The following is a 21,810-nucleotide window of genomic DNA, read 5'->3' on the forward strand; positions in this document are numbered from 1 at the left end:
TGTGTGTGTGGGGGGGGGGGGGGCAACATTTTTTTCATTCCCGAAATTTTTTCAATTCTGCATGTGTATATACACGCACACATACAAGCGTAACCGCGAACGTACTTACACCAGCACGTTTTATTCAGTCGTGTTCATATGAATTCATCGACACCGAACTTCTACCCCATTCGTTCAGGTTCACAGTCGGCATAATTTTTTTCCTCATCGGCACTCATTCAGGCGAGGGCCGGCCAGGATGATCTACTGATTATGTGTTCGACTGCTGACCCGCAGGTTGCCAAATCAAATCCCGGCGGCGCATTTTTCGACGGAGGCGAAAATACTGGAGGCACGTGTACTTAATTTAGATGCACGTTAAAGAACACCTGGAAGTCGGAATTTCCGGAGCACTCCACTATGGCTTCTCTAATGATGAGAGCTTGGTTTTGGGACGTTTTAACCATAACAAATATATTACTCAAACGGGCCCATTCAGGCAGAGATTCGCTAGCCACGCTCCTGAATCACCAGAGTTCCACTAAGCGGGACCCATTTGGTCCACTCAGCCGGGACTTAGCTTCATGGTCGCAACGTACGTGTCGAAGTACAACGACGTATCAGCTGACACGCATGTCGTGCAGCTGCTAATACCCGCTGTCATAAACTTTATCAGCACGTGCTTTCTTAATCCCTCGGTCGAGGCTTGTAGCTCTGCATATATATACATGTACCTGTACCGTGACCGTTGGAGTGTGTAAAAAAAAAGGGCGAGGAGGGTGCCTCGAGCGTGCCCTCCCCCTTTTTTTTGCACACGCCAGCAGGGCTTGAATTCAGTCCTGCACATAACTTATTTTATTAATTTACAGGCATCACTTTATAACGCAATATCACTAAAAAGCGTGTTTTCGCAGAAACTCTTATGTCGTCGTCTGTGTTGTTGGTTATGAGCGAAGAAAATCAGCGTTGTACGTGCCTGAAAAATCTACAAGATGTAAGTAAAATAAATAATGAAAATATTCGGCTCGAACGATAATTCGATCGAACCCCCAGGCCTTCTTCGTGGCAAGCAGCTGTTCTGCCGTACTGTGATCCCGAAAAGGGGGTTAACATGCAACCTTATGAAGAGGCTGCGGCGGCTGCATTTCCGATGGAGGCGAAAATGCTGTAGGCCCGTGTGCTTAGATTTGGGTGGACGTTAAAGAACCCCAGGTGGTCGAAATCTTCGGAGCCCTCCACTACGGCGTCTCTCATCATCTTATGGTGGTTTTGGGTCGTTAACCCTGTAATGCCCACGAACAGTTATGCCTTCAGAAAAATTGTGGGAAAATTACTGATTTTAAGAAAAATATGAATTAAATTTTGTTTTACGCATAACTTGATTAGTACTAATTGGAAATAGTTAATTACTATCATGTAATGTGTAAGTCACTGTACCTTCTTGATACCATGTTCAATCTGCAATAGCTGCTTATCGTAACACCTATAGTAGCTTTTAGTAGCGTTATTGAGGTATCATGTTCAATGTATCAAATATGATAGAGTGGGAATTACAGAATTGAACCTCACAGATCAACCATATAAATAGCTATATGCACGACTCTCCAAAAGAACTCAGCGTGTACGTTCAAGCCTAAGATTCATGCGGCTAGTCTGGACTCCCCAGTAGCAGTAATAGCTAATCTCTCTATCCTTTTCCCTGAGCCGACCCGGTGATTCTTTATCACAATAGAGAGTTTTAGTACTGCGTATGCTGCGTACGTGGCGGCGTTGCGTACGTGAGGACGCCACGTTCTGCGTAGTGCGCACGCGCAGACCGCAACGCGCACGTATCGCGGTACGTACGCAGCCGCTACGTACGCACGCATGAGATGCGTGCGTGCGTACGTATGAGCTGGTCGCGCCCCTCTCCAACAAGTTTGCGACAGCGCGAGACTTCGATTTGCAAAATGGCGGCATCGAAGGCAAGCACCGACTGGCTCCGTGGCTTAAAATATGGCCATATTCTGGCTATAACACTTGGATTGGCTCACATTGGCTGTCAACAACACGTGCTTCTATTTTGATCTACCAGATGACGCTACACGCTTCACGCTCGTTACGTACGCGGGTACTATGGCGTACTAGAAGCCGATTAGTGGCAAACGACGCCACGTAACGCAAGGCGCTTGCACGATGCGTACGTAGCACCATTCCGCAGTACTAAAACTCTCTAATATATGTGTGCGCGAGATGGGGGGAGGAGGGGGGGGGGGCTCATTCACCTATAGGTGGGCGAAGCATAAAGTCTCCCCCATAAATTTATGCAATTGGGAAATGGGGGAGCGGTGCTGCGACAAACCTTCAAGCACCCCTCCTTCCCGAAGGGAAACACGGCACACGCTTATGCTTGTCGTAGCGTCTTCCCAGACACAAAGAATGACTGCCCCGTTTCCCCAGCGCTTCCACGTACGAGGTATACTTGTATACGTATATCATCAGCCGCTTCGGCGGATCACGCTTACAGACATCTTCTGCTTCATTACACGCGTTTTTTTTTTTTTTTTCACATACTACTCGCGCACAGGAACGGAAATATGTTGTATAATTGAGTTACATGCACTATACGGTGTCTTTTGGATTCCTTTTTTTTTTTTTCATTCGCGCGTACAAGATCTGCTTGTTTACAGTTCGTCGATTGCGCACAGAGTTTCTCGGGAACGAATCGAAACATGCATGGATCGAAGCGTAATATTCGCGTCTCGGTGCCCGCTATACTTAATTACAACGCCGTACGCGCCGCCACCCCGAAGATTATTTCGAAGAAACGGGCCGCGAATTCCCAGTGTTGCTGCACACGTACCTTTCCTGTTTGTTGGGTTTAATACGTGCACGTGTGGTCTTCGATCGTGCAGCCCTTTTTAAGCAAACAAGGACACGGGAAGGTCGCTTTCGTCAGTAACGGACCCCAAGGGTTTTTTAAGGGCCTTTTCGTCGAGAAGACATCCATTTTACAACTGAAATAAAAGAATTTGAGGAATACGAATGCGTGAAGAGTGCCACCCTTTTCTTGCCACCCTAAACTAGGTGAAGTAGCTCAGTGCAGCGCACATGTAGGTCAGAGCTTGTTTCGTATGACTAGTGACATAGGCAAAGGTGGGGGAGGAGGGTTCAGGCCCTCTCTCTCCCGAAAATTTTTAGTTTTGTATATATATATATATATATATATATATATATATATATATATATATATATATATATATATACGCATACAAACGCGCGTGAACGGTTGAAGAATTTCTGGACTATAGCGACACTGCTTATGACAGCGGCTGATCCGATTTACCCGATCTGAGGTCACGTACAGTAATAATTGTTAGTGTTTTTAGGTCACCTCTTTGCGGTGTGTTTTGTTTTTCTGTGTGTGTGGAGAGGGTCAGAGAAAGATACCTACGCAGGGCCATACCCCTGCAGGAGTCTTTTTCGGGGTGGGCCTCTAGAGGGAATCAGCAGACGGCTCGCACCTTTGTACGTGTTGTGGTCTCATCGCGAAATTCGCGTTGAAGCCAAGGACCACGGGAATGTTGCCGCGCTCGCCGCAGCGCTTCTAAAGAGGATTAGCGAGCAGCTAGCCTTAATTTGTATATAACATCCCAATTTAACGTTTTCGCAGTCCTTGCTTCTAAGAACGAAAAGAAACCGACCGCAATACGCGGAAAAATTGCAGCGGGACTAATAATAATAATAATAATAATAATAATAATAATAATAATAATAATAATAATAATAATAATAATAATAATAATAATATCTGGGGTTTAACGCCTCAAACCACAACATGATTATGAGAGACGCGGTATAGACGACGGCTCCGGAAATTTCGACCACCTGAAGATGTTTAACTTGCATATAAATCTAAGAACATAAGCCTCGAATATTTTCGCCTCCATCGGAAATGCAGCCGCCGCAGCCGAGATTAGATCCCGCGGCCATCGAGCTAGCTGTCGAGCGCCGTATATTCACTATAGACGACCGCCTCTGGAGTTTTGCGGACACGCAGCGCCAGCTGTCGTCGCAGTTTTGAGTAGTGCAAAGCCCAGCTCTTTGCTCAGTTTGCTGCGCAACTAGGTGCAACTACAGCGTAAAAAAAAAAAGAGCGATTGAGCTAAATATTAGGTGTATTTGAGCATTGAACTCTTAGAAAAAGAGCTACGAGTTTTTCTCCGCTAGTCAGGCGCGTCACCTGACCGCCGTGAAGTGCTTGCTGGTTCACTCGCCAGAACAACGGCGAAAACAAGAGCAGACGCAACTAAGGTAGACGCAACAGCTCCACGCTCTATCTACGAAAAAGACCACAGCCGACGCTGCAGTTGCGTTGTGAATTGCTACGAACGTTAAGGACTTCGTTTTACTGTTTTTCGCAGCTTTCGCGAAGCAGAACGGTGAGAGCACTGGACGTGGGCTGTTGTGTTGGGTATAAGCAAATCTTTCGCGTTGTCTACAGTCGTTCGCGTGAGAGTGTGATAATGTAGGTCTCCTGTTATTGTTCTGAGTAGCTTTGATATCGTAGTAACTTTGATTGGGAAGCTTAACAGAGCCTCTGACTGCGGTGCGCGCCGTGCAGCAGCAGTAGACAGGCGACGCGACGATAACGCCGCGACTGCCGATAACCTGAAGCTCCACGCCAATTTGCCTGAGGGCTTTCAAGGCTCTAAGTTCCGGCTTTATCTGTGAAATGCGAACATGCACGTCATACAGGCAAATCGCAAAATGATTGTGACCACAAGAAGTTTTTTTTTTTTTTTTCTCACCGTTGGTCTCCGCGATTGCCCGAGTTATCTCGGGGGCCTCAGTTTTGCATTTCGTTGTACACCGATAAAGTGGAAACACATGTATCTCCATTTGCAGTACATACAAACGGAAGACAACCGTCAAGAGGACATTCTAGCATGCGTAATAAAAAAGTTCAACGCACAGGAAGCGAGAGATCGACGGAGAATGCAACTGCAAAGGCTAAAGTCGCCAAGGTGTTCGTGCCTGATAAAGCGAACTTCGTACCACTGGTCGTAAAATAAATTGCTCATGTATGCACTTCATGGCTTTGGCATCGCGTGTATGCCCAAGTTTAACGCATTTAGGCGTTACAGCATGTCGGAGTGCTTGCCTCAAACTCGATGTCATGCGATGCTCGCTTGCATTTGCTTGTTTGCGTTCCAGTTGCAGTACGCCGAATTAACTGAAACACCTTTCGCATTGTACCCACAGTTTGTTTTGATGAGCTTCTTACTTTTCTAAATCGAGGTTGTATTGAAGAAAGAAGCTTGCCAGGTTCTTGATTTTCAGAAAACCGCACCCTAAGGCCAACTAGAGAGGAAGGCCTATGCACGTTCGTTTGCGGACGGCTCGCTTTGCACTACCCATTTATGGCCGGCGCGTCGGTGGGGGCGCTGATGGCGGCGTTTTTCGTAGCGCCGCCTGGCAGAGTCTGATGTCTATAGACATGCGAGAGCGACACTACTATCAGTTGACGTTCGTTCGTTAAAAAAGATGAATTCAACATTTCACCTTTATTCTGTACAATTTGCAGTTGTGTACAAAACCCTTCCATAGACACTATATAGTCAGAGCGGCCGTCTTTCACTGTGGAGTCATCCTCTTGACAAAACTTCCATGGCTTATGAAATCCTTGCTACTCGCTAGCAGCCCTCGCTATTTATATCTTCGGTTCCTAGATTGGCTGGAAGTTTGCGGAGAATTTTAGCGCGAAGGTTTATATTCTTCTAATAGGGACAGACCCATATTAATTTTGTTATTCTCATGCCTATGTTTTAGAGCAAGCACTCATTGACAGTTATCATGTCTTCATAGAGCTATAATAGACTCTTCATTAGAACAGACTCTGTACTAACTCTATGCGACTGCCGGCGCGGCCAGTTGCAGGGACTGCGAATTCGGTGGCGTAACCGCTGATAACGAGTGAACAGTGTCGACAAACGCACATAGGCTGCAGGGCGCTATAATCTCGGTCGTTCGTTACATCCGATTCGCAACATCCGGCAAAAATAAGACCGCCATCGACAAGCGATGAAAATTCTGGTCTATGGACTTCATTTTCAGTGCCTGCTCATCAACGCGGCGTCATGCGTGATTCTTCATGACGTGATGACCCATTGGCTCGCACCGTTAATCGATCGCTGCGACTGCCACCCCCGAGCACGGCCAGAAGCCGCGCAGCCGAGCCCGAAGCCAGGATTTTTTTTTTCCGAAGAGGGGGGGGGGGCACCTGTTGCAAGCCATGAAAACCCCGTTATTTTCAGTAAAACAACCCCCTCATTAAAGGGGGCGCGGGGGTGGGGGCCGCCTCCCCCACTATCCTGGCTACGGGCCTGCGTGCAGTGTTGTCGTTTCTTCTATTTCGAAACAACAACGTCAGCATACTTGGTCTTTCAACGCTTAAAGTCGGTACAAGCGTCCATCGGCGATTTAACGGCAGTTTCAACATTTAGAGATCGACGAACTTTCGCATAACTTTAAAATGTCGCACAACCACAATTCGCATCCGCCACATGTACTAGCGAAATGCCACCCTTTTTCAAGCAGTGTGGTGTTCTGGGCCAGTTGCTTGCTGCTACCATTCACTGTAACCGTTTTACATTATAAAGGGTGTCGCGTTCTGTATACGGTAACAGGAAAGAAGTTGAGCCCTCACCACGGTTACACCCGTGGGCAGTACATTTTGAACATCAAGAGGGCACAGGACGGGGGAGAACGTACCCTATACAGCTCAGGCGTGTGGTTCATAGCAGCGCCCCCCTCCCTTATCACGACAAAGTATGGGGCAAAGTATAGAGCAGGCTTTGCCCCCCCCCCCCCCCCATGGTGAATGCCAATACCTTACAGGACACCGCATCAACACAAGATATATAACGATGTGCAAATGCCAAAGCTTTTGGCCACGCTTCATATTTTACTAGGCACTGGGGATGGGGGAGATATGGGACTGGCGTGGAGGGGGGGGGGGAGTGGAAGCTGAGCTAACCTTAATAGCGTAGCGAAATAATGTAAACAAATGAACCATTAATGTGACTGTCAATATGTACAAATTCTTTTACCCACAGTTCATTCTGCGGAAGTAAGCAACATGGTCGGTACATTTAAACGCCGGCAGTTGCAGCTTCTCAGACTAGCGACCAAAGTTACATAATATACGGCGGGGGTTCTCAAGCACGCTGCTCTCGGGAATCCCTGCGCATAGCGCCATCCAGTGCCAGGGAACCCCGCCCCTCCCTTCTTCTCATCCTGCCGCTTGTATGCAAGCATTTTTCATTTCAATTCACGCCACATTCACATGCGCAATAAATTCAAAACCAGGGGTATACGAACGAGCGCCTTCACTGACGCGGAGCCGAACTCAAATTTCCTTCCATTTACAAATCGACGCGAGGCTTAGCGACCCTCGGGGCCAGCCGCATGTCGCCTGCTACTAGATTCAGCTGATACTTGTACTGATTTTTGCGACAGACTATAAAGTGTCGCATATGCTTGCTCACAAGCATATTTTGTTGCGAGCGGTTTCAGCATGTCCGCTGCCCAATCTTCGGCACCTGCCTTCAAAAAGGATAAATGCGCGTGGTGGTAATAAATTGTAAGGCTTGCCAGATTCAAGATTACGCGCGCGGATTGTTTCCGGAACAAGTCGCAAACTGGGCTGGTTGGTAGATCAAATTAGGGCACTTTTTTTTTCAGCGCGAACTCGACAAAGGGACAAAGAGAAAAAAACGTGTTTGTCTTTTTCATGCCTTTTTCTTTTGTCTTTATGTCGAGCTCGCGATAAGAAAAGTGCCCGTTTTCGGAGTGTAGCTGGGTAGTACAAGCTGCTGGCGGGATTCACTGCGCAGCTCGCGCGTTTCTGTAGCTGTTCTGCACTGAGATGTGCTTATTGAAACTCAGGCGTGAGCAATAAAGGTTCGATACAACGATCACACTTCGGGTGCGCAACTGGAGGCAAAATTTATCAGCGGGTCGCGGAAAGCGGAGAAGGGTTTGCAGCGTAAGCACGGAATTGCCGAAGGAAATGTGTATGAGCCCGGCAGCGAGGAACGGAAGTCAAAGGGAAACGACGCTTCAGTATGCGCTTTAACCAAGTGACCCAGAGAACACATACCAGTGTGATATTGACTGGACCAAATAGCTTTTTTTTTTCTTCCCGCGGAGGGGCCTGCGGAACCCCTATAGGTTCCGCGGAACCCACCTTGAGAAATACGATCCACAGAGACGATACACGCGAGAACATTACAAGGGAAGGGTAATTCGGCAGTTGCCGCTGCCACACCTCGTCGACATGTCTCGATACACAAAGACCGCTACACGTGAGAACATTACAAGGGAAGGGTAATTCGGCAGTTTCCGCTGCCACACCTCGTCGACATGTCTCCGCAAACAAGAGCAGTACCCTGACGCAACGGTGAAGATAAGGCCTCGGCAATACATGCGCTGGAAGGCCCGTCTTGTCTCTCGGCCGGGAGAAACCCGGCAGTTTGCTGTTAGTGCAAGTCGTGCAAAATGCAGGGGAAGTATACGGTGCGTACTGTCGAGCTGCCCGACGAAGCCGACGTCGACGGCAAGAAGGAGAACGATGGAAAGGGCGCACCGGCAAAGGTACTATTTGGGTTCTAGAGCGTGCCGATTATGTAACCACCAGGCGACTTTCACCGCTGCTTGAATTTCCGCTTGAGCAAGAGCTTGTTATGTGTATTTGGTTGTGCCGTCTATAAGACAGACGTAATATATGTCGTTTGGGCGGGTTAATGGTGTCCGCTTCATCATTATCTAATGTGCTCACAAATAGCGTGCGCGCGCACACACGCACGCACACACACGCACGCACACACACGCACACACACGCACGCACGCTCACACACGTTTATAACATCGACGGATCACATTTGTGATATTGAGTATATAGGCCACCGAGCGTGTCGTAATTGCGCTACGACATTGGGCTAATAATAACGCTTGCCTCCGACTTGCCGACCGCTGAACAAAGATACAAAGTCTTGGCGACCCTGTGGTTGAGTATTTAAGTCGATCGCCATAGCGGCATAATAATATGATTTGGCAACGAGACATCACTTTTGCATGTATACGCATAGTTGCGCGGATATAAATAGATCCGTGGCGCCGCCCAGACGGTGGTTCAATTACAGTCGCCCGTATCGTGAGATGAAGTGGTTCGCGAAAAAGGAGCGCGTATTGGCACCGCTACATTGCTCGCGCTCGCGAAGGTCACGTTCGCTGCTTTCTTTGCCCAGCTCACTCGTGCACTGTCCCGTTACTGCACGCGCGACCAGCCTCGAACGAATGAAGGCCTCGCAGCAGCGTTACAGAGATACCGGCAGCACCGTATTCACCTTTTCATAAACGCCTCCCTGGGCGCCGCCATAGTCCTCCTTGGGCTGTGCAAATTGGCGCGTCCCCTCGAAAATGCACTGACAACGCTGCGCCCTTAGCCTTTGTACTCCCGCGCACAGCCCATCATGGCGGTGTTTTTTTAGGGGCGGAGCTCCTTAGGGCGTGGGCTGTGCGTCCCCTGTAGCCTGTATGTAGCCACCTCTAGTTTAGTTCTTGCAGTGTTCACTAGATGGCGGTACCGTCCCCTGTATGTAGCCACTTCTAGTTTAGTTCTTGCAGTGTTCACTAGATGGCGGTACCGTCTCCTGTATGTAGTGAACTGCTGATGAGAATCGCCAAACTCGAGACTGCGTTGGCGACAGAGCAAGAAAAAATGAGGGCAATGGGAGAAAGACTGAAGTCCGCCGAGGAAGTGCTAGCGAAGCTGAACAAAGAAGCGACCTACCGAGAGAACAGTAGGGAACCGCCAACCAGAACGGTGGAGAAGGAAAAGCAAGCAAGCTTGGAAAAAACAGGTTTAGCCGGTTCAACTGTCGCAAGGCCCAGCTTCAGCGAGGTAGTGGTGGGGCAGGAAGGGAACAAAGCAGCCAGCGTCACAGGTGCAAGTAGCCCCCAGGTGCAGAACGCTCCAGCGGAAAAGTCACAGCATGTGATAATCGCCGGGGACTCAAATTTAAATCGATGCACAGAAGCCATCAAAGAGAGGCTAAGAGGTGACAAGAGGGTTGCAGTAGGGGCGTTTCCAGGACGCAAGCTGGAAGCAGTCATGAAGCAAGCGAGCGCAAAGCTCAAAACGACAGCTGATAGACGCAACCTCGTGATAATTTCAGGCGGTTTAAACGATGTCCTAAATGAAGATGCAGCAGGACTAGCAGCCACACAGGCGAAAGGCGTCGATGACATGCGCGCCTCTTCTCCTCAGGTACAGGTAGTGATATGCACGATACCGGAAATACCGGTGCGTGATAGCAACCTGCAAAGAGCGGTGGTCAACGCAAACCAAGAGATATGGCGGATGAGTCGAGAGAAAGGCTTTGAGGTGGTGGAAATAAACAGAGAGGTGCATAGGTGGGGGGTTTTCAACGAGACAGAATTCACTTCGATGGGCGGCTAGGTCATGAGGTGGGTTGGCGACTTGCAGGACTCGCAGTAGCTTTTTTGGGGGGCAAGCGAGCCCTTCGGGATGCAGGATAGCTGGTAACGAGGAAAACAACCAGGGAGACTCTTCGACAGGTGGTATGGACAGATACGATTCCAAAGTGGCACCAATATCTAAGATACGTAGAGTCCGGGGCATAAATAGATGTAGCCACGAGCGCCGAGCCAATTCAGACATAGGGTATATTAACATGCAGGGTGGTAGGAACAGGTTGAAGTGGGAAGAGATAGAAGAACAGCTAAGCGAAGAGAGGCCGATGGTATACGGTTTTGTAGAAACACATCTCAGGGACATGGAACAACCTCCGAACAATCCGGACTACGCGTGGGAATATTGTAATAGAACAGAAGGCAGCAGAAAGGGGGGTGGTATTGGGGCATTCATTCATAAAAGTACAGACTGGCAAAGGGTCAAGCAGGAGTGCAAGGAACATTTATGGCTAAAAGGGAAAGTGGCAGGTCAAATGACACTCCTTGGTTTCGTGTACTTGTGGACGGGAGCAAAGGCCAGAGAGGAAAACCAGGCAATGGTAGAGTGTATATCAAAGGACATTCAGGAGTTAGGAAAAGAGTGCGAGATAATTATACTAGGAGACATGAATGCGCACATAGAAGATATAGATGGTTATACCGACCCGACAGGCAAAATGATCATGGATATGTGTGAAAGGCTTGATTTGATCATTTGCAACAGTACCGAGAAGTGTGAAGGGCAAATAACATGGGAGGTAGGAAGGCTTCAGTCGACGATAGATTATGCACTGATGTCACATAGGATGTATGATAAGCTCAGGGGAATGCACATAGATGAAGGTGGCTCCAGAAGTCTGGGTAGCGATCACAAACGTATCAAGCTAAGTTTTGGAAGAGCAGTGAAAGTGGGAAGGAGACAAGATGAGCAACTACAGGAAAATTTTTATCCAGAAAGGCAAATTGAAATAGCCACGAAACAAATTGAGAAAGTAATCACGGAGGATAATAAGACAGTGTGGACATACACGAATCTAATTAGACTCTTTGAGATAGAGCTTGCTAAGACGCGTGACAAGTCACCCCGGAAAAGAAGACACAGACGCAAAAGTTGGTGGGATGAGGAAGTTAAGAGAGCCATAGCAAAACGCCAGGAAGCCTCTAGGAAACACAGACATGCTAAGCAGCGGGGTGAACCGACAGATGATGTGGAAAGAAAATGGGCAACCTTTCTAAGCTGTAGAAGGGATGCATCCCTTCTGATCAATGAAAGGTTAGAAGGAAGGGAGCTCAGTGGCCGGCAGAAGTACATAAAAAAGATAGAAAGGCAGCTGCGAAATTTTGGAACCATCTAAACTCCCTAAGAAATGAGACGAGCCTAGAGCAGAACTTTATGACTACAGCCCAAGGTGCTAGGCTAGAAAGGGACGAAGCTATTGAATATATAAGAACAAGGGTGACAGAAAAATTTCAACAAAGAAGTACTTTATGCACCACAATAGACAAAGACGAATCAAGTGGTGCAATGGCTCCATTTTCACAACAAGAGTGGGAAAGGGCTGAGAAAAGGGTTCCTAGTAGTACATCAACAGGCCCAGATGGCATTAAAATTAGGCTGATAAAAACATTAGGTCCGAAGTCTAAGCAGGCTTTGAGAGAGGCAGTGAGTACAATAATAATCGATGGTGAAGTTCCCGATGGATGGAAACTTAGCAGGATGAGCATGATCTATAAAGGAAAGGGGGACAAAGCTGACATAAACAACTACCGTCCTATAACAGTGACATCAGTGGTCTACAGGCTGGCGATGCAGATTATAAAGGAAAGACTGCAGGCGTGGATAGAGGATGAGGGGGTGCTGGGGGAACTGCAGAATGGGTTTCGGAAACACAGGAGGTTGGAAGACAATCTGTTCTCACTGACGCAGTGCATCGAAATAGCAGAAAAAGAACACAAGCCCCTGTGGCTAGCATTTTTGGATATCAAGGGAGCGTACGATAGCGTGGTTCAAGAGGAATTGTGGGGAATACTGGACACACTAGGCGTGGAACATGTAGTCACTAATCTTTTAATGGGTGTCTATAAAGGTAACAAGGTAGTCATAAAGTGGGAAAAACAGGTATCCAAGCCTGCAGAGGTAAAACGGGGGCTTAGGCAGGGGTGCCCCCTGTCACCCTTATTATTCATGATGTACCTACAAGGATTAGAGGCAAAATTAGAGGGAAGTGGACTGGGCTTCAACCTCTCTTTAGTCAAACAAGGAAAACTTATTGATCAGGCACTACCAGCATTAATGTACGCAGATGATATAGTGCTAATGACCAACAACAAGGAAGATTTGCAGAGATTGATGGACATCTGCGGTAATGAGGGAGATAGGTTAGATTTTAGATTCAGTAGGGAAAAATCAGCAGTCATGACTTTCAATGACAACGAAGGTAGTGAGCTTAGAATACAGGAGATCACGGTAGAGATAACAGATAAATACAAATATCTGGGCGTATGGATAAGCAATGGGACCGAGTATCTGAGGGAACACGAAATATACGTGACGACTAAAGGTAACAGGAATGCAGCAGTCATGAAAAATAGGGCACTGTGGAATTACAATAGGTATGATGTTGTGAGAGGAATATGGAAAGGGGTCATGGTTCCTGGGCTGACGTTCGGCAATGCGGTCTTGTGCATGAGATCAGAAGTTCAAGCAAGATTAGAAATTAAGCAACGTGGAATAGGTAGGCTTGCTTTAGGAGCTCACGGGAATACACCAAATCAGGGAGTACAAGGTGATATGGGATGGACATCATTTGAGGGCAGGAAAGCTAGCAGCAAGATAAAATTTGAGAAGCGATTGAGAGAAATGGGGGAAGAGCGTTGGGCTAGGAAGGTTTTCAGCTACTTGTACATGAAGAATGTCGATACAAAATGGAGGAAGCGAACCAGGAAGTTGACTGGTAAATACTTAGAAAACAGCAGGTGGCCAAACCAAAAAGAACTATCGGTTAAGAAAAAAGTGAAGGAAACGGAGACTGACATGTGGAGAATGGGCATGATTAAGAAGTCCGCACTAGAGATCTATCGAACTTTTAAGCAGGAAATTGCCAAGGAAAGGATCTATGATAATACTCGGGGTAGTTCTCTACTGTTTGAGGCCAGGACGGGAGTACTGCGAACCAAGACATATCGGGCCAAATACGAAGGGGTCGACACAGTATGCAGTGCGTGTGGAGAGGAAGAAGAAACTGCCGAACACTTGATAATGTTCTGTAAAGGGCTTCACCCTATAGTTCAGGATGATGGCGCAGAGTTTTTCAAAGCACTGGGATTTAGGGACAGCGAGGGCAAAATAGACTTTAAGCGGGTAGACTTAACTAGAAGGAGGTTATCTGATTGGTGGCTAAAGTCAAGGCACGAGTGAAAATTAAACCCTTCACTGCGAAGTACGAATCCTCAACTTCATTATTTAAAGGGAAAAAAAAGATAAATGTAATGGTTAGTTCACTAAGTATTACGGCTAGGTGGCGTTAGCCGCCGCCCGATCTAAAGGGTACAGCCACATCCATCCATCCATCCATCCATGTAGCCAGCTCTCGTTTAGTTCTTGTAGTGTTTACTAGATGGTGGTACTTATAGCTGATGATGAAAAGATGCAAGATGTTATAAACTAGAAAGCGGTACTTGTAGTTGATGAAAGACGCGAGATCTTATAAAATAGGAATGATGTCACATATGGCGCGTGTCATTGGTTGAAGGCAATCGTTCGATTTAGTGCGGCGACGTACGCTAGGGGGAGCGATGTAATAAAATCGAGTGGGCAAAATGTACAGAGGATTCATGGTTTACCAGGTTTACCTCCGGAGCTTCGCCCACTCATCATCATTCACTTCGTGGATATGGCGGAAGTTTTTTCCTTCCTGTGAAAAGGTGTATAGCTGTGTGGAGATGAGGGGGTTCTGGCAGCCCCCCAAATATTTTCGTGCTTTAACAATCCGGGGTATACCAAAGTATTGATACGTTATCACACCGACCGAAAGTTGTCAAAGGTAGCCTTTTCGCACGTTAACACGCCTCGAAAAACATTTCTGGGTACGGACGGACGTAAAAAAACGGACCACGCAGCAGCGAAGTGAGACTAATGTAATCACTGTAGTTAAATTAAACTTTTGCTTTGATAAGTAGGGTAATTAATGGCCGGAAACGAGAAATTTAAAGATAATTACTGATTAACTTACCTGTGACTTATGTATGGCGTGTCCGTTTCCTTTGATACGCAAAAAAATAAAAAAAATGACAAATTAATCTGAGCGCCAAACATCAAACGTAGAAATTTCCCTCCATCTGAATGGGAAAAGCTTCGCACGCATATATGTGACCGACCGATTGATTGACATGTGTCATTTAACGTCCCAAAACCACCATATGATTATAAGAGACTCTGTAGTGAAGGGCTCCGGAAATTTCGACAACCTGGGGTTCTTGAACGTGCACCCAAATCTGAGCACACGGGCCTATACAGCATTTTTGCTTCCATCGAAAATGCAGCCGCCGCTGTCGGGATTAGATCCCGCGACCGGCGGGTCAGCAGCCGAGTACATTAGCCACTAGACCACCGCGGCGGGCCATATGGCCGATCGATGGAACGCTAGGTTGTCCCTAGACATTGTGACAGGGTGTTTAACGCTACGATGACGCCGAAGGTCGCGAGCGCGCGGAGCGCGCGGGCGCACAACCGGTCGGCACGAAATCCAGGGAGCGCTGGCCGACTGGGCTCGTCCTACGTCACCTCCTGTCGCCGACGACCTTCGACGACAGCGCAGCTCTGATTTACTGGTCCTGCTCTACGCCATCTACAGACGCCGACACCATCTCTCGCAAGTGTTCCCCGTCCTCGGACTCCAGTGACCGTTCTTCCATCTTTCCTGTCTCTCCTATCCCCTCAGTTTGTTGTTGCTTCTTCTTCCTCTTTCCTATACCATTACTTCTACCCTTTTATCCCTCCTTACCCCCATCCCTTTGTGAGCTCTGTGGCGGTGTCGCTCACTGAAGCAGACAATAACGGGGCTCACTTTTCTCTTCCTTTTTCTCAAGAACCACTTCAGGGTGTTTAACGCGGCTCACGTCACAATAGCGGCGTGGGTAAGCAAGCGCTTGCGTTTATTTGTACTACCCTATTGCGCGGAAACGGATGGAGTACAAAAAACAACAACAAAAGAAATCCACAAGAACGTGACGACACAACTGTTAGAGGCCCTGGGTACAAAATAAAAATTACACCATCTTCCCCGAAGGGGATCATGGGGTGACGCGGAGCACCGCGGGAAGTTTCAACGGTGTTTTTAACGGCGCTCTTAAACGGTTTGCGGTGTTTCTTTGCGGCGAACCTTGCGTGTTATTAAGCTGTTAACATGGTTCATTATCACGCATCCCGGGAATGTTGAGTTGGAAACTCCCGCGATGCTCCGCATCACCCCATGGTGCGCTTCGGTAAGATCGTGTAATTTTTCAGTTAACGCGCACGCTGTGAATTTTTATTTATTTATTTATTTTATTTATTTACAGGTTCTGCAGGCCTATACTTAGGCCCAAGCAGGAGGGGCAAAAACAACAAAAAAGTATAATGTCACAGCACTTAATTAGACAACTTATAGTGCACTTGCACAACAGAGTTACGGCACATAAACAGTGATCAGAACACTCATGCGCAGCAGAAGTCAACTAACTACATTACTCGGGCACTGCGAATACACACCATATGGATACATCATTCAGAACTAAACAAAAAAAGTTTCAAGCTGTTTTTCAATATCTTCGGACTGAAAAGCACTTATTGGTAAAGAGTTCCAGTCAGCAATAGTCCTAGGGAAAAAACTATTTTTAAAAGCAGTGGTACGGGCAAAAACTGGCGCCAATGAATATTTATGCTTATGTCTTGTTTTTCTAGAAGATAGAGGTTTCACACAGTTGGGCAGACTTGTTGTAACTTTACCGGAAAGAATTTTGTGTAGGAACGTTAACCGATTAATTTTCCTGCGAGTTTCCAGTGTTTGGATATCATTTAGTTGCATAAGTTGTGTTGGCGAATCATATCTTTTATATTTGCTAAATATAAATCTGACAGCCTTCCGTTGAACTTTTTCAATCAAGGCAATATCTTTTTTACATTGAGGGTCCCAAACAACCGAGGCATATTCGAGTTTTGATCGGATGCAGGTGTTATATGCCAATAATCTAGTCTCCTTCGTTGAGGATTTAAGTTTCCTCTTAAGAAACCACAGTTTCCTAAGTGCAGCCGTGCATATGCTTGTAATGTGGTCTGACCACGTAAGTGACTTTGTCAAAGTGACTCCTAGATATTTGTATTTTTCTACGTCTTTGAGTGGGTTATTGCGGAGAAAATAAGTATAAAGGCTGGGAGTTCGTTTTCTTGTTATTCTCAAGAGAACTGTTTTGTCACTATTAAGTTCCATGCCCCAGTTTTGACACCACTCATCTATACTTGTAAGAGACTGTTGAAGTAATATGTGGTCATTTACACAACATATTTCTTTAAAAACAACACAATCATCCGCGAATAATCTGACGGATATGTCCTTATGTACGACATCAACTAAATCATTAATAAAAATTAAGAATAACAAGGGGCCTAACACACTACCTTGTGGCACACCAGAAGAAACATTTAGCGAAGAAGAAAAACAACCCCTGACCTCAACAAATTGAGTTCTGTTATTTAAGTACATATGAATCCATTTAACGATGCCCGAAGGTAGCCCAATATTTTCGAGTTTAAACAAAAGTTTTCCATGAGGCACCTTATCAAACGCTTTGCTAAAATCTAAAAAGAACACATCAGTCTGCCCAGATATATCTAGAACCCGTGCGAATTCATGCACTGTAGACACAAGCTGTGTTACCGTAGACATATTTTTTCGGAAACCATGTTGATTAGGCGACAAAATATTATTTTCTGATAAAAATGTGTTAATGTAATTTGCAACTACATGCTCTAACATTTTACAGCAGCTACTAGTGATAGAAACAGGACGGTAGTTTGTCAAGGAATAGCGGTTACCCTTTTTAAAGATCGGCACAACACGAGCTTTACGCCAATCGGCTGGTATCTGACCATATTTGAATGATACATTGAAAAGGGCAGTAAGGAAGTCAGTGATTTGTTCAGCATAGCGTCGTAGGAATGAATTACCAATGCCGTCAGGGCCTGACGATTTCTTAGGATTAACCTTAAGTAACATTTGTAAAACACCTTCACGAGTTATCAGAACATCATCCGTGATTATGGGCATCGGGTCTCGCAGTTCATAATACTGTGGTTCGGAAAAGACGCTCTGAAAGTATTTATTAAAATGATCAGCAATTAGTGCCGGATCTGTTATCGTGACCTCATCAACTTGTATTTCAGAAACGCCTTCTTTAGTTTGCTTAATATAGCGCCAAAATTTATCAGGATCTGTCCTGATGAATTCAGGTAGTGTGTCGTTAAAAAATTGATGCCTAGCCTTGCTAACACTCTCTAATAATTTTTCTTTAAGATCGGAAAAATGTTGCGTACTAGTCTTGTGTTTTTTTCGTAACCTTTTTATCTTTCTCTTGATCTTTATAATCTCACGGTTTATCCATGGGTTATGTGAACGCCTGCGTATTCTCCTAAGCGGGACAAAGTTCTTTGTACAGAAGTCCACAATACCACGGAAGCGTTGCCAGGCTCTATCAACATCACTAACAGATGTGGGGAGATGTGTTTCTAAATAATCAATTACTGCAACATCATCCGCTCGATTGAAATCTCTTACAACACTTTCCACTGGCGTTTTCACTGATTTACAACGTGCATGCCTGTCCCAAACAAATGATATTAATCTATGGTCAGAAATACCGGTTTCAACTGTGATAGTCGCTTCGGTAAAGAGTTCCGTTGTAAATAGCAGATCAAGTATCGAACTCCCCCTTGTGGGGTGTCCTACCATTTGCTCAAGGCCTAGAGAAAACATTATGTCTAAGAGTGTGTCAGCCGAGGAAGAAGTACCATAATTTATATCATCCCAATTAATGGCTGGCAGATTGAAGTCACCCGTTAAAATAAGATTTTTGCTTCGTAGATGTAGTAGTTCATCGTACAAACCGCTCATAAAAGAATCATCAGCATTAGGACATCGATAAACCGCACAGAGAAAAAATGACATATCAGCAAATGAAAGTTTTAAAAGCAGACTCTCTCTCACTGGAAAACGCTCAGCAATAGTTACATCAATGCCATACTTGATAATGACAGCCACTCCACCGCCCCGATGACCACGATCACATCGAAAAAGTTGGTAGTTCGGCGGAACTATCTCGCTATCGCCAATGGCTTCATGTAACCAAGACTCTGTTATCACACAGACATGAGGATCGTGCGTGAGCAAAATATTTTCCAACTTTTCAATTTTATTTGTTATACTCCGTGCATTGAAGCAAAGCAAACGAAGTTGGTGCTCCCCTAATTGCTAGCTGGGATTCCCTACGGCACTCTCATGTGACACTTTCCTACGCGCATTAAGCGAGTCGTCCCAACAGAAAAAGGTGTGATCAATACGAAGCTTATCGTGAACAAGAGCAACCTTGCTACCGCTTTCTCTGTCTGCTTTTGCAGTTGCCCATAGCAGTTTTCTTTTGCGGAGTGTGTCAGGACAGTAGTCGTTTTGAAGATAAATTTTGGTTCCCTTCAGCTTATGTGCTTGACGCAACACAGCTTGCTTTTCCGTATAATCTTGGAAAAAAAGTATAACAGGACGTCTGCTTGATACCGGCTTGCCTAATCTATGAATCCGCGCAATTGTCGTGCATTTCACCCCTAATCGATCATGAAATATGCCCTTCACTACCTTTTCACGTAGCTCTGCTTCAGATTCACTACCAGCAGCGCTGATACCAAATACAAGAAGATTATTCCGGCGACTGCGATTCTCAAGGTCAACCAGCTTGGACTGATGAATATCAATTAACTGCTGAATGGAATCTACAGACTCCTGTATCGATTCGCTCACGCCCTTCTGAGTTTGTAGTTGCTTAACATTTGCTTCTAAGTTATTCAGACGCACTCCAAAGGTGCTTATTAATGATTCTGTTGAGTCTAAACGTGCTCTAAGGCTTACAAGTTCTGCTCGGATATCAGATTGTCCCTTCAAGAGCTCGTGAAACATTTCATCAACAGTTGGCCCAGGGTTTTGCTCGACATCTCCACACAGCAATAACTTGCAAACAAAATAACATTCATATGCAATAATAAAACATTATTGTTTATCATCGCAAAGAAGGAATCTCCCACCGGCCCTGCCCTGACGGTCCAGATAGGGGGAGGCTAGTGAATGGTTGTGCACCGCGAGCAGCGAGTTTTTTTTTTTTTTTTCAATAAAGAAACTCGCTAGCACGCGCTGCCTGCGTCGGCTTTGCGAGACGTCGCGCGGAGGAATGCCTAGAGCAGACAATCATAGTGATATTGGGGATGGATAGACCTAAAGCGATGGCAGCCTCCTCCGAAGAGTTCCCAATATCACTGTGATTGTAAGTGACTCCAAAACTGCCATACGCAACTTCAGCGCAGGTCGCATCTCATCAACTGCCCTTTCAATTCTTAAGAAACATCCTCCCACGCAAGACTTTGCTCTCATATGGACGCCCGCGCATGCGGGGGTGAGTGGCAATGAGGCGGCTCATACCTGTGCTCGAGGAATGACCGGCCGAGCACAGGCCTCTGATGGCGCCTTAGACCACGCGGCCTTTTTCAGCGCGAGAGATCGTCTTTTGACCTTGCACAATATAAAAAATCACTACCGCCTACAGCGCACTATATACCCCCCTTACATAATGGAGCTTCGCGCTACCATGAAATACTATGGCGCCAGTTACAGACGCGTACGTTTCCTACCCAATCTTTTCGCCATCTTATACACCCCGCAATATACCCCTCCTCTTTGTGCATTTTCTGTCAACAAAAAGCTAACCTAGACCATATCATGTGGGGGTGTACTCGAAACCCACCACCCAATTCTCTACACATTAATAGTAAGGAGCAGTGGGAGGCTGCTATGTGCAGCTCGGCACCCGAGGTCCAGGACCAGATCTTGGATTGGGCCAAGAGGGTAGCGGAGACCTACGCTGGGTAGGCTCCTCTGACACTCCACCACCGCACCTTTCCCTCTTGGGATGAATGAAGTTTTTCTCCTCCTCCTAGAGCAGAGGAAGGGGGGGGGGGGGGGGGGCAAGCGTAGATTAGCAGACGCTCCCTGCGTCGGCGTTCAGAGGCAGGAAAGGGGGAGCGTTGGAGAGAGAGAGAAGGGGATGCGCATGCACATTTGGGGTGCGAGCGCTAGCAGGCGGTGGGAGAGAAGTGGAGAGAGTAAAACGGAGCTGTTGGAGAGAGAGGAGGAGGAGAGTCGCGCATTCGTAGTGTTAGTGCCGATGCCCGACGCTTGACGTACCCTCGCGCAAGAGAAGCGTAACCATACAAAAAAAGCAAGCTAAACAGTACGATGAAACGCTCCTCTCACTACGCACACCAAGGAACCGAGTTCAGCCAATCCAATATTTTCAGTCGGGGATATTGAACGTTTTATTCAGAATCTTTTAAACTCGCATCACAATAACTCAATAGTAGCTCCCCATCTTCAAGAAAATTCCGTTCAAAAAACATTTTTGCCATCTCCCACACATATTTTTGATTATGTACGTAATATGTGCCCATGCAGGAACTTGACGAAAATAATAAAAAAGGATGAAAAAAAAAACACAGCCCCTGAGTGTTTGGCTAATGGCCATATTGCCTCAACATGGGCTGGGCAAAGGAAAGAGAGTAATTAATGTATAAGCCCGCAGCATGACAAATATAACATTGATTAGGAAAAGCAGCAATCTCGACTCCGCAAGACATAGCTGTGGCAAATATTTACAGTGCATTTAGGTACAGTGATTCAAAGATAGGTGCAAAGATAACGCCTGCGCACATGTGGTTCATAATTGCGGTTACAGCGGCGTTCTACACGTGAATTTGGCGATGGTTTTCGTGCGATGTTGAATGATTAGGCCTGCAGCGTAATGTGTAATGTCCGTCGGAGTCCCTACTTCTGCTTTGAAACGAAGAGTTATGCGTTTATCTAATCTGAATAAGCGTCTCACAAGTACCTGTCTTTTTATTTCTTTATCTTTCTTTATTGACTAGTGCCTAGTTGAAGCCCACCTAAAGAATGTAGGTATGTAACGACTGATTACAAAAACTAAGTCTCTGCTGAGTAGCTGCCTTGTGTAACTACTATTACG

The 21,810-nt window shown here is 46.3% G+C and overlaps 1 protein-coding gene across 4 annotated transcripts in view; it reads left to right on the forward strand.

Moving 5' to 3' along the window:
* The window catches only part of LOC119178617 (putative sodium-coupled neutral amino acid transporter 11), a 59,496-nt gene that overhangs the window by 14,426 nt on the left and 23,260 nt on the right, over nucleotides 1-21,810 (forward strand). The window contains exon 1 of one of the 4 annotated variants that reach the window (XM_075883523.1): nucleotides 8,471-8,616. The exons of 2 other annotated variants lie outside the window; for them this stretch is intronic. In XM_075883523.1, coding sequence (XP_075739638.1) covers nucleotides 8,521-8,616 — 96 coding nt within the window. In that variant the 5' untranslated portion in view covers nucleotides 8,471-8,520. Of the gene's footprint in view, nucleotides 1-8,470; nucleotides 8,617-21,810 lie in introns of those variants that run through there. One more of the 4 variants, XM_075883524.1, reaches the window with a different exon arrangement.

The sequence above is a fragment of the Rhipicephalus microplus genome, unplaced genomic scaffold, assembly GCF_043290135.1.
Source record: "Rhipicephalus microplus isolate Deutch F79 unplaced genomic scaffold, USDA_Rmic scaffold_18, whole genome shotgun sequence".
Lineage (NCBI taxonomy): Eukaryota > Metazoa > Arthropoda > Arachnida > Ixodida > Ixodidae > Rhipicephalus > Rhipicephalus microplus.